General features: G+C 42.0%; 1 protein-coding gene across 1 annotated transcript in view; it reads right to left on the bottom strand.

Moving 5' to 3' along the window:
* CERS3 (ceramide synthase 3) overlaps positions 1 to 10,920 on the bottom strand; it is a 35,524-nt gene extending 24,604 nt beyond the window's left edge. The window contains exons 1-4 of the mRNA XM_063412834.1: positions 10,428 to 10,920; positions 3,985 to 4,167; positions 2,433 to 2,550; positions 383 to 501 (exon numbers count right to left, since the gene is read on the bottom strand). Of these exons, the coding sequence (XP_063268904.1) occupies positions 383 to 501; positions 2,433 to 2,550; positions 3,985 to 4,166 (419 nt within the window). The 5' untranslated portion in view covers position 4,167; positions 10,428 to 10,920. The remainder of the gene's footprint in view (positions 1 to 382; positions 502 to 2,432; positions 2,551 to 3,984; positions 4,168 to 10,427) is intronic.
* Positions 10,921 to 13,683: the final 2,763 nt, after the last annotated feature.

Here is a 13,683-nt window from a genome sequence, read left to right as displayed (position 1 = left end):
AAAATGACAGCATGGGTACAAACACAAACAAAGGTAAGCACTGTTGTTCCTCTATGATTACTGGCAGACAGGAAAATATTTTCCTATTCTCTGCATGTATTCATCTTACACTTTGTACCAGAAGTCTACAAATCCATTATTCCACAAAGAAGAAAACTGTAAAATACTTTAAGGTGTTTTTTCTTTTTTTCCAGGAGGAACAGTTAATCTAAACTTTTAACCATCATTTTGAGAAATGCTGCTAAACCAATTAAACTTGTTTGTGCATTCAGAAACCAAAACCCTCATCAGGCAGACCCAGCCTTCAGGAAAGGCAGGGACCTCAAGCATTTTTTTCTAAAAGAGTAAAGCAATGACAGCCAAAAGCATTGTCTTTCCTTACAAAGCTTCCTGGAATTTCTGGAGCACTGTTGGGATCTCGAGGTTTCGCCGTCTCCTGAACCATTTCTCCACCAAATGGACGGTGCAGTTGCACTTTTTGGCAAGGCCTTTGATCTCTGACTGCAAGAAATGGAACAGTGTCAGCAGTAGATGCACTCCAACGTCACTTTCATTTATTTTGTAGTTCAGAGCAGCTTCTCATTGTTGTAAGGTCTTCACTTAAAAATATTACCAATATTAAATATGCACAGGGGATATTTTTGAGTAATGTTCGCAGAAACCCTGGATTTTTATTTATATAAATAAAGCAGGCACAAAGTGAACAGATCCACAAACTGTTCTGTTGTCATTCTGGTCACTCCTGAGAGTTTCAGAGATGCAACTTTTACTGTTAGATGAGAGCTTAGGCTGGAGGGGGAAGTGCCATGAACCCACGTGGACATGGCACCTAATATCTTGTTTAATCATAAATATTAATGATTTGTTTATATGTGAGTCTCACAGATGAGAAGTGGCCTGGGATTAAAGTGACCTGAGCTCTGTTCTCAAATCCAAAGCAAGTCAATGCACCCTCCTGAGCAAGGTCCAGCCTGCCCCCCTCCAACACCAGAACTCAACTGGGGGTGGAGCAGGGCCTAGAGCTGCCCGTGGTCCCTGGGGTGCCACACCCCGGGGTCTCTGCATCCTCTGTGCTCCCAAGGTGGCCAGGACAGCCCATGCCCAGCACAAGGCATCCTGGATTGCAGGGTCCTCATGCAGAGCCTGTGGGCTTCCTCCCTCTCCTCCATGCCCCAGTGCAGCAGGGGTGGGATGCCCTCCCCTGGCTGCCTCAGGAGCAAGGAGAGTGTCTGGCTCATTGCTGGGGAAGTTCTTTCCTCCCAAGGGCAGGATGCAAATAGTGGGTGGCAGCAGCAGCGCTGCCTCCACCGAGGTGAGGCCAGCCCAGGTCGTCTCCTAGCCTCGGGGAAACCTCTGGAATGTGAGGAAAGGCACCTGAGCTGCCAGGGAGGGCAGGAGTGCAAACAGCCCTCCAAATGCTGTGTCCAGCCCACCCTGCTGGCTCCGAGCTCCCCGCTTGCCTCGCTCTCTGTTCCCATCCAACAGAGCCCACCCACCCTCAGCTGCCAGCCAGGCTGTCACAGGCCCCCAGGCTACACACCCAGAGCAGGGAGCCTGAATCCTTCCCGTGCTCTGAGGAGTCTAAAGTGCTGTGCTTCCTTTCAGAAATCAAATGTCCAACTGTGCTCAAGCAGAAGGAAGGAATGAAACTGAGACCAGGATACTTGCCCAGGGAGAGAAGAGCTTGTGTGTGAACACCCATACATCTATTCCTGATGTTATCAGGCAAAAGACACAATAAAATAATAGCAGTTAGGGACAGAATGCCAAGTTCCACCAGCAATCATTATCAAAATCCCTCATTACTAGAAAGCACATATTTGTTTTCAAAGCCAGTGTAGGAAAATCACAATTGTTTGGGAACTTTAGTCAGGTAAGTGAACTTCGTGAGGTTGCACTCACAGCAAAGGACCTGCCTCCCATCAAAAATCAACTTGTCTCATTTTTAGAGGTGACTAGCATTGGCTAATCTTTCTGCCTTGTTCAATTTCAAAAACAAACAGCACTGTAATAAAAGGATCGCTTTTCTTTCTCACATAAGTATGCAGCAACATAATGGATCAAAAGGCTTCCCTGCCAGCATTCCAATATTATTGCCTGCAGTAAATACATCCCTGCTTTCCAATAACAGACATCAGCTGAGGTTTTCTCCAGGCAGACTGAGTTAAAGATGGAACTCTAATCTTCACTGGAAATATTATTAACAGTCTAACCTAGAAGAGCATGCCAGAAAATTAAACATCTTAAACGTATTTTCTGTTTCGGATGCCATATACCCTTGTCAGCAGAACAGCAACAAAAACCCAAATAAATTAAGTCATCTGTCAATCAGCTGGAACTCATCCCATGATGTCATTGCTGAGAGCAGACTGAAACAGTAAGAATGGGATTTTCCAAAAGCAAAATGAGTTTGGAAGAATGAGAATTCTTACTTGGGATGGATGTCTTGAGCACTCCCGGAAATAACTCTCTAACACAGGATTAGGCTGTGGCTTCACACGTCTCACATTCTTTATACCCAAGGCTCTTGCTAGAGGTCTAGCAACATATCTGAAAAGACACATCGTGAAAAGCTTTAGAAATACAACACAGTTACAAGACCTTGGCTGTTCTCATGCCAGGATATGAAGACAACAAATGTGATACAATTTCATCTGGAAAAAGGGATCTCCCTCTATCTAATCCCAAGAGGGAACCACAGCTTATCAGCAGTTATACAACAAAACTCAAGGACTCCAGTTTGTGGCCACGAAATGCTGTAAAACTCAAGGAAGCATCCTGAGTTTTGTGTCCATCAGAGGGGTGTTGGGGTTGAGTGAAGGGAGACCTGACCTCTCCCTGTGTGAGCTCAGGGATTGATAACAGGCAACTTCCTCCCAGTGACAAAATCACTTGGCACCTTCTTCACTGGGCCACCCACGCTGGATCCAGGCTGTGGATCCCTACCCTGAGCCTGAGGGATTCTCTTTCCCTTTTCCAACCCCAAATCGGTGCAGGGCGTGCCAAAGCTCTGCCCTCCTGCAGGGCAGGGTGTTCAGAAAGGCCCCTCGCTCCTGCTGCCTCAGCCATGGGCTCCTCATTGCTCAGAGCAGTGCTCAGCTCTGCTCAGCCTCCCTGCAGATGTGTGGGCTGAGCACCCCCAGCACTCCTTTCCAACTCACTGCAGGGAGACACGCTTGGGCAATGGTTATGAACATATGATCCAAATTACTTCTGATTTCCAGCATGAATGATCTTATCTGCTTCTGGTTTAAGTCTGTCCAACTTATGACATTCTAAATTTCCTCATTCTGTCCTGAAATAATTATAAAAACCTACTAATCACATTTTTTTAGAGGAAAAGGAAAAGAAAATAAAGCAAAAAAGGTACAAATAAATAAGTCAAAACGCTGCAAATCTTAACATGATTGTAGCTTTCTTCTGTGGAGTCAACCTCTGCCTGTCCCCCAAGATTCCAGCTGCAGAAGCAATCCATTTTTTGGTGCCAAAGTGAGGGGAAAAAAAAGGAACCAGCTTTACTAGATCTGCATAAAATGTTCACATGAAACTTTGAGATCTCTCCAGTCTGCTTAGCGTGGCCACAGAGAAACACCTGGGATCTATCAGCCTCACAAATGTTCTGGTGCAGGACCAAATGAGAGGTTTGGTTGAGAGGAGAAACCTCTCCATCCTTCCACTGAAAGAGAAGAAGGAAACCCAAATGGTTTGGAATGGATTGTATCTCTAGTGAAAGGAGATAATCAGAAGTACCCAAATGCTGTTCCAGAAAAGCTGGATGGAAATATTTTCTTTCTGAATTGGACCACAGTACCTAATAATGAAAATATTTCCCAATTTTTCACCTGCCATGTTATCTGTACTAGATCTTTCTAGTAAACCACCAACTAATCCTGCTTTATAAAACACAACATTGATCTACAGATATCTCATTTCCAGCATGAATGAGGATTAACATTAGCATCAAATTGCTTTTCTGTTTCTTACCTTTCACTGAAGAATCGGATGATGAGCAGTACAAAAGCATAAGGGATTGTGGCATACAACTGATGTGGTTTGGGAAAGACCAGTCCATCACGGTCCACAAAATCTGCCCACGTGCAGTTGATGGGCATCCAGATATTCTCCCACCAGAACCAGCTGTTGAGTGTCTTTAGTATGTATGCCATGCTGATAAATAAAGAGAGAATTTCATTTATTCCTTGTGTATTAAAGAGAAAATGCATGAAAAAATCCCATATTGAGCCTTGTTGTGTAAAGCTGGTAAAGTCAGTGTTCTCAGGGGGGAAAAAAAATCATACAGGAAATGAAAACCCTCTTGGTTTAGAGCAAGGAGGTGGGATTATAACCCAGCAGAAGATAAAATAATAAAGCCAAATTTTGATCTGATATAAAGCAATACAGGGCCTTTGAAATCTGCACAGGGAGATTTCCTGCTGCCTCCTTTCAGTCACTCACATTGCACTGCCTAGTACCTGCTCAAATCTCCTGCAACACTAATTATCTATCATATTCAGACTAATGAGAACTGATCTTCCTGAGGCTGCCTTTATAAATGAAATATAAGTGGGAAGAAGAGTGGAAAAGAGATGAGAAAGTCCAGGGAGTGCCTCAATTCTGTACTAATAAGGACATTTCACTGATGAATTACTGCTGTTTAATATGCTAATGGATATATACCCTGAATTTGCAAACACCTGTGCACAGGAACAAGTGGGATAAAAAATTATAGTGCATAGTAAGCTTTTTCTGGGAATTGTGGGAAATAATATGATTTAACTGTGACCAAAACCTAGACCAGGAACAAATGTCTAAAATCAGTTCCGGAAGGAAAAAAAATCACTTTGACTAAGTATTTCATTCTTGTAAAAACCTTCTTTTTAACTTTTGTGCTCTACATTATATATTTAGAAACTGCTGTTCTCTCTCATATATTTGTAAGGACTTTACAGTACAAACATGTTATATATCCTATAAAAATATCCTAACATTGAAGAAAAATAGAAGTTACTATAACATTTTCCATAAGGCTGAAGCACATAATTTTCCCATGATTTCTAGGAACAGTAAATTTGAATTACCTTTTCCACGCTAAAATTTTCTGTAAACCAGGAAGAACATGAGGAAATAACTGATTTCACTGAAACAAGCCTGGATGAGGAAACAATTGAGCAGGGAGGATGATTTCAACCAAATCTTTATCTCGTATCTCTGTACAGGATCACGATAAGATCAAACCACGCCAAGGTCAGGCAAGACTTGAGGCCTTTCCCTGTTCTTTCATTTCTAAGCAGGGAACACGGGATTTTAGTTGTGCCTGCAGCTGGCTCAGGACACCATGCCCAGAGCATCCCAGCTGGCATTCCAGACCTGGATACAGTTTTAATTAACACTGGAGCCCATGTTAATTACCAGCCAAACAACCACGGCTGGTCCACACTGGGCTGTTTCTACTAAGCTTGGAGCAGCTTTGTGAAACAGTGACCTATACCCATCAAACAGAGCTGGTTAGCAGCACTGCAGATCCATTTAGTGCCCAAGCACAGTAGTCAGAATTGAACTATTAATAACCCAGCCATTTAATCTTTTTAAATGCAGGAAGGGGACAGTAAAAACCTCCTGAATGAGTCATGTGTGTATAAGCAAATGCAAAAATAAAGGAGGGAGAAATCACAATTGTTCCTGCACTGAGACTTTATATGCCAAGTTTCAGCCTAGAGCAATGTTTTACTGCTGAATTATAAACTCCTGGAAATGGGGATTTATACTGGGGCTGCTAACAGACCCTAAACAGCAGCTTGCAGGCGCCACCCTAATGAAGCAGGGCTTTGAAACATGACATTTTGGGTCAGACAGAAAGGCTTGCAGACAATAGAAGACCAGGGGAGAGCCTTGTTACACAGCTCTGCTTCCTAATATATCTATATTTTTTAACTAGACTGTGCAGTGCAAGCTATCACAAACTGTCATAAAAACAGGCCAGTCTTTTCCAGCACAGTGAAGGAGCACTCACAGCTGCCTTGTGGTGAGATGGGCTGGGACTGAGCCTGCACCCAAGACATTTAAACCTTAGCAAAGCCCAGTAGTGCATATTTTCTTATTGGATTCCTGGGATCTCACTAATTGATGGTTTTCTTCCACACATGGATGCCTCACCATACGATTACCTCTTAAACTGGTTAATACAGCCCTATTAAACTAAGCTCATAAGTACATGCTTAATCTTAAAATGTAAGGGAACTCTGGGATTTGAGGTCTGTTCCAGAGTTGACATATTTCAGGGTAAATCTTTCCTCACAAACACTAAACAGATTCATCAAAAGGTGGGTTCTCTGAAACTCCTCCTTCTGTAATCTCTGGCCTGGCCCATGGGGATTAGAGCATCCCTGATGAACATTGCCCAAGTGATGCTGACAAAGCCAATGATGAGATTGAAACCTGTCTGCAGCCTATTCTTAAGTTTCATTACCCTTAAACTGGATGTTTTAACTGCAGCACATCAGGCCATTCCCTGGGAAATCTTGAAGATTTTCCTAACAGCAGCAGGGAAGCAGTTGGGCTGCTTTCCTGCCTCCCTTCAGCTCTCCTCAGGAGCTTCCTGGAGCACCTGGGAGTGAGGAATTCCTTACAAACCCTGACCTGAGCAGGAGCAAGGGGCAGCCCTGGCCACCACTCCCAGGGCTGGGATCAGCCTGGAGATCCTGGATTGCAGAAGGAGATGGTTTTTTACTTGCACCAACTGTGACAAGTTGTTTTCCTCCCCTGCAAACACTGCTTTCAGAGAGTGGACAGATGCAAAGGTCAAGCTTGGCCTGATTTGGGACCAGCTCTAAGTAAAAACTTTAAATCTGTCCTGATATACCCAGCCTAAGCCTCCTATTGCTGAGTGCTGAGCTCAGAGCTTCTCCTCCCAGCCTGTGGCAGCACCAAGCACGCAGGAGTGAGAAATGCAGCAGTGAGTGACTCACTCTGCCCAGCCTAGGGTGAAAAACCTCTGCTCTTCCCAGATCCCTGTCCACAGACCAGCAGTGCCAGGAGCATTTGCTTTGAAAAAACTGGGATTGTGGCTATGGAAGGGGTTAAAAGTCAGTCAAAAATAAAGATATTTTTAAAAACTCAAGTTCCTCTACATCTCAGGGATTAAATACTTCCAGTAAAGAAATGAAATCACCTCCCTGCCAAGGAAGGATCCTCTCTGTAGCTTCATCTAGTTTTAATGGACTAGTGCAAAACAGGAAAATCAGGAATGATTACTTCAGGAACTGCATCCTTTATAATTAAAGGAAAGCCCACACAGTTGGGAAGTACCAATGTGAAGTTTCTTTCAAAGCTCTGTTCCTTGGGTCCTGGATATATTCAATTTAAAAAAAGCCCTCAGATTTTTAATGTTGTTTAGCAAAGGAAAAAAAATAAAGGTAAATTTGGGGTTGACAAAAGATATGTGGCTGCATTTTGCAAAACAAATTCAGGAGCTGCTTTGAAGTGGAATTTCTGACTGCTGCAGTCTGAGGAATGAATGAAAACAGAGCCAAAGCTTTGATTGTATTCTCTGCACAAAAGCTCTCACCTGCAAAAACTGCAGTTCAAAAGCCAGGACTAGGAGAAGGTGATATCCAGGTTTGCAGGATGTATTAGGAGGATTTCCTAGCCTTATTTACTTAATAAATTACAAAACCAAATAGATCAACAACACAAACATGCAAGTGAATGTAACCTTAATTCTCCTAAGAATCCCCTTAGTCTCCTCAGTGAAGTTTCAGAAGTGAAACAGGGAAAGGTTAAAATCAGCAAAAAGCAAGAAGAACACAATTCTCCTGTTCCCCTCATAATTTGGCAGGACTGGTAAAGCTGGTGCAGTGACTGTTGGGAAAAATCAAGCCTCAGATATCAAAACAGATAGCAAAGCTGTCCCAGGCTGCTCATCCTCAAGATGAAACTGAAGTGGTTTAAAAGAGCAAATAAAGATCAGATCCACCATATCACAGGCTCTGGTTCTGCTTAAGACTCAGCAATATTTCCAGGAGTTAGCATACAACTTCCAGCTGCAGATTTGTGTTCTACTACAAACAGATTTTTTTTTTGACATTGTGTGAAGAATCCCAACTGCATCTACCACCATGGAAGAGCTGGGCAGAGATGGGTTCTGCACACTGAACTGTGCTTTGTGCAGGAAGGGACTGAAGGAAGGATGCTGGATTGCTGCTGCCAGCTCTCTGCATCCTGTCTTGTCTTGTTTGTGCAAGTGGGAAAACAATTCCAGCTGAATTCTCCACAACCTGAGGCAGGGCTGGCTGACACCTCTCCAGCCCACACACAGCGTCCAACAGTGGCAGCACGGAATAAAGGAGCTGCTGGGTTTCTTTCAATGAAACCCCAAAATACCAAATTCAAAAAGCTGAATTAAAATTGCTGTGAGACCTTTAACTTCACATTCACTCACTGGCTTGTGCAAATCTCAGCTGTAAACACTTTAAGTGCCCAAAGGCAATCACAGGACAATTGCAGCATTTTACTTCTTTTACTGATCTTGCACATTACCTTGTAACTTGGGTATTATATGGAGCAAGCAAAAAGAGCACTTTGAATAAATCTCAATTAAGGTGGCAAGTGAGTTTTTATTTTTCCCCTGTTCTCTGGGAGAAAAACAAACAAACAAACAAACACAAAAAAGTGAACCAGACTTCTTTGAAATAATTAATTTTCTGGGTGAAAGTCACCCTACTCTCTTGCTACTTAAAGGTAATTCATTTTTGAGCAGCTAAAATGGTTTAGGTGATGGCAGGCTGCTGAGGAAAGTGAAATACAGTTCTTTCACTGTACAGTTACAGTGCAAACAAATGTCCACTTTTAAGCTTTAAAAATCCATAACATGAACAGAGTGGAATAAAGAGCTATGAAACAACTCAAGTAACTGCAATAATTTTGAGACAGAATGTAGTTGTTGGAAAAAACCCTGACTCTGTCCAAACTAGAGGTTCTTAATACGTGATTAATTCCCCAAAATTTTGAACAAACCTAAAGGAAAACACTTGTTACTTTGAGAACATTGTAACACTTATCAGAATGCAAAGAAAAAACTTATAAATTATGAGATTTTTCTTCAAATTTTACCTCTGGGGAAAGATGGAAAAAGAATTATCTTTTGCAGCTTACCTTTTTTTTTTTAAATACAAACTTGCAGTCTAACTTAAAATGCTAAACTACATAATGGAGATTTTACTAGAGTTGTGACACTTATTTCAGGTGAGAGTTTAGGGCAGAGAAGAATTGAGCAGCACAGGGCACACAGAGTTAGCACAGAACATGTGGAGGCAGCAGAACAGTGAGAACCAGAGAGGAGTCCTGAGGGTGGAGAGGCTCTCGGCTCTTCCACCTTCAGTGAGTGACTCAAGGTTTTAAATTAGCCCTCGGAAGGCAGGAAAGGAACAGGCTTGATGCATTTGAACTCTGGAGAAGTCTGTTTGCAGCTTCCTGAAAGAGAATCTTCAGCTGTGGTGTGCACCAGGGGCTCACGCTTGGCCACCCCGAGCAGGGGCTGAGCCCAGCCTGCCGCGCATCCCCATTCCCAGCGCCCTCCTGGTTATCCCTCCTGTGCACTTCAACCTGCCCAGACAATCCCCACCCACAAAGACACCTGGAGGAGGAGCCAGAACGGAACTGGTCTTTCATTATTTCAGCCACTCTGACATCCTTTTCATGTCCTAACAAATGCCAGGGAAATTTTCAGCTAAAGCACAGCCTCTTCCTCAGTGGTAGCACCCAGCTGAAAAATAGAGATACACTGCAACAACGTGATCGGGGTTCTTCCATCTGAATGTTGTGGTGTTATTATGAAACAATCCTTCCCGGCAGCTTGTTTAGGTGTCTTATTTAAAGCACAAGCTTCTTCAGAGCTTCAAAAGTCTTTTAAAAAAACACCAAACCTATGTTAAACTGAGTTTCTTAAAGGACTTTTTTTTTTCCTTAGCATTTTACAGTAAAAAAAAAATTAGAAGTAGCTTTTTCAAGCTACTCAAATTTAAGGGTTTTTTGTCTTATATAATCTTGTCTGTATCATTAGTTAACATTTACTCCTGCTAAGAAAATTCCTCCCTTCCAGTTCAGAAAGAAGTGCTCTTACAAGCACTTAACAGGATAATGGAACAAGAAGTAGGCAAAACTACTCCTGTAACCTGTATTGTCTTTTTCCTTTAATAGAAAGCAGTTCTCATCGGTTGGAATACTTAATAACAAAATATAAAATCTCATTAATGTCATTCCATTCTTTATCTGAAGACTACTCATAAGAGTTACTCTACTCTTCCCTTATGAAACAACATTAGAGACCAGCACTTGCTAAAATTCAGAACACAGGCTGATGTAAGGAGAGGGAGAAAAACCCAACAAAATGTACCAGGGCAGGAAAAAAGGGCAGAAAAAGGAACTCTTACCTTTCTGGTGTTGCAGTCACAGAGACCAGAAGCACATTAGCAGGGAAGAGGCATCACACTCACTACTCTGACCGAGGTAAACACGCCCTATCTCCAGAACCCTTTCAAATTCTTCTGAGACCCACCCAGCAAAGCTGCACTTCAAGATTTCTGACTGAAGGCAATCCTGATGTCATCCACATCACTCCGTGAAACTCGGCAGCAGCAATGCCAGCGCCTTCCCTGCTGGTTTCAACACTGCAAATGAAGAAATGTCTGAAGTCACGTGGGGTTTGTTGCACGGTGAGGATTTGTCTCACCGTATATTGCTCCACACACACGGGAGGATGCTGAGCCTGCTGAGGGTGCAGAAAAGGGAGCACCAAAAACATCACTTCTCTGACAGGTTCTAGATGAAGTGTGGGGTTTGGAATGAACTTAGAGAAAGGTTTCTACTCCTATTGACCACTCTCAGCAGTACTTTCAACCTCAATCCACTGAATGTTTTACAACAAGTGTTCCAGTTCCTCAGATCTAAAATGGAATTTCTGAAATTCCTAAAGCAGAAGAAAGATCACACTGAGTGTGTGTTTGGTTAGAGACACCATAGAAGCATGTCAGTTTGACTTAACCTATCTGATTATTTAACTTCTTTTCTAATTCCATGACTAAGGAATCAAGCTGAAAGTCATTCCTCAGCACCTCTCCCCAGTTCCAAAGAACAAATAACAGCCTTCAGAAGTGTTGGCATTACTTTGCATTCTGGTGGACACATTCATGTTGTTGCAAAGGGAGAGGAGAACCTCACAGAGGAGCCAGGGGCAGAGAACCTTTATTAGCCTTTTCTTCCTGCTTGCAGTCAGCAAACAGCAACCCAGCAAATGGGACCAGACTTGTCAGAGCTGAGGCAAAGCTCCGTCCCAGCCAGCACTGTGTCAGAGGGAAGCCAGGAGCAGGTGGCTATGGAAGAGCACAAGGAGGGAAGAAACACAAAACAGCAACTGGTGGGGCCCCCAGCCATCGGTACTTTGGGGCTCCAACACTTCTTAAACCACAGAAGGCATCCATGGAAATAACACTGGAGAAGTTCCCTCCTGCAGGCCTTCCTTCCCACAGCTCCTTTTGAGCATATTGAAACTCCCATCTGAATCCATACGCCTGCCATGAAAGAAGATGTGACTCAGGAATGTGTGTTCATTTATTTCTCCTCAAGAGAAAAGCATGGGTTTCTTCATACAGCATCTCTTTAATTTTAGGTATTCTGTCTTGCAGCTACTGCAAGTTTTCAGTCCTTCCATAAAACTGGGAGCAGTATTCAATAACCTGATGCACCAGAGAAACATGAAAGGGTATTTCAGAAAAGATTATGGCTTGGCTGCTGCTTTAAATGATCTCCAAACTTTCCCACATCTGAACCAGCCACTGCTGTGAACCAAGCAGAGGATTTAGGAACTCTCTGCCAATAAGGAAAGCCTAGAGCAATCTGATTCATCCATCACTTGGCCAATACTGGGCCAAGAATGGAAAAGGTAATTGGCACCAACATCTTTCTTATGCCTAAAACCATGATTTCTTCACTGTTACAGTAAATTGCAAAAAAAAAAAAAAAAAAAGTTTGTTTTGATTGGAGCAAATGTGAGACTGCTACAAAAAAAAGGGAACGTGTTTTTGCACCCTTTTTGAGCTGCACTTGTTAGGCTGGCACCACCTGCATAGGGTACTATTACAAGATTAAAGATATTCCATGGTAAATAACAAGCTAATCATACCCCCTTAATTAAAGTGCCCACTGACCTTACAATTATCTCTGCACCTCCAGAGTGCTTATCCTTCAGGAGTCTTAAATTTGAATGCTGCAAAAAAAATCAAATCAAAGAAAAAAAAAAAACCTTAGTCTGCACGTCTCACTGAGAAAACAAAAAATTAAAAGTTTAAGTGCTACTATTCCTTACTTGCAGCATAATACCTACTCATTCATTTTACAATTAAATATAACTAAATATAACTAGATAATGGAGACATGTATTTGACTCGATTATTTTATGTATCACCAGGAATTATGTATAAGTTCTCAGTAAAAAAAGTATTACAACAGAGTAAGAAAAAAATGACTTCTTTCAGAAAATGTCACAGAATGTCCCTCTTTCTTTTCCAGACAGCTGAATTCATGTTACAGTGAATCCACAGAGTGGGTGTGAGCTTTCAGCTGCGGTTCCAAGCAGTTACACAAGAGAGTTTATAGTGCTAGTAAACTTTCTCATTAGAAAAAAACTCTCCTGGCAAATCTTGGAGACTGTATTAGATCTTAAACTTCTAGAATCAGAGCTGCTATGTGGGGTTGTACCTGCACAGGGAGAAAAAAAAAAAACAAACCCCAAACACCAAAACCATCCCGAAACCCTCGAAGGGTTTCTTTTTTAATATGAAGGGAAACAAAAAAGAAAAATCCTGGGATTAATCTGGGGAGCCAAAAACAAATGTTCTAAATATACTGTCTGTTAGTACCTAACCATTTTTGCTAACTGATTATCTCTATGGCAGAGTGTTATGTAGGAATCAATATGATCTAATAATCATTGGCACTCTGAATTCTCTCTTCACCATCACCTTGCCATCAGGAATTCCTTCAAGATTAAAGTAAAAAACCTTAACATTCCTTTACTTTCTGCTCCTCAAGAACCAACAAAAGCCTGAAAATTAATCATTCCAAGTCATGTGGCACAGTACCATAACTCAAAACCTTGCAATCTGTAGTTTAAAAGCTAAAGTCCTTCTTTTCACAGGAATTCACAACTTCTCCACAACTAAGCCTTCCCTTATATAAAAGGAATAAAAAAGTCTCAAAAAAATCTCTCAAAAAGCTTTCACCTCAAGATGTTCCTTCCTAGTATGACCTGATTCATGATCCAGATCCTTAAAGGGAGAGGTTCACTAAGGAGAGGCTCGTTACTAATTAATTAGTAATGCCATCTGTCATAAATAAAGACTAGATATCTGATTTTGAATGCAGTAACCATTAAGGCAATAAATATTTATCATCTACAAATGCTACTGCAGGATGAAATGAGGAAAATTTGAACACACAGGTTAAAATCTTCTAATCACTTAAATCTTTTGACATTATTATTTCAGAACTTGATTCCCATGAATTTCAGCCAGAAAAACAATTCATTGCTTCGAGAATCTGGGCTTTAAATATTAAGGAGGAAGATGACTTGGATCAAGTGGGTGAAGAGAGGATGTCAGGAGCAAGACTGGGACGATAAATCAGGGAAGG

This window comes from Prinia subflava, chromosome 15, assembly GCF_021018805.1.
Source record: "Prinia subflava isolate CZ2003 ecotype Zambia chromosome 15, Cam_Psub_1.2, whole genome shotgun sequence".
NCBI classification, from domain to species: domain Eukaryota; kingdom Metazoa; phylum Chordata; class Aves; order Passeriformes; family Cisticolidae; genus Prinia; species Prinia subflava.
This window is presented reverse-complemented; position numbering and strand designations above follow the sequence as displayed.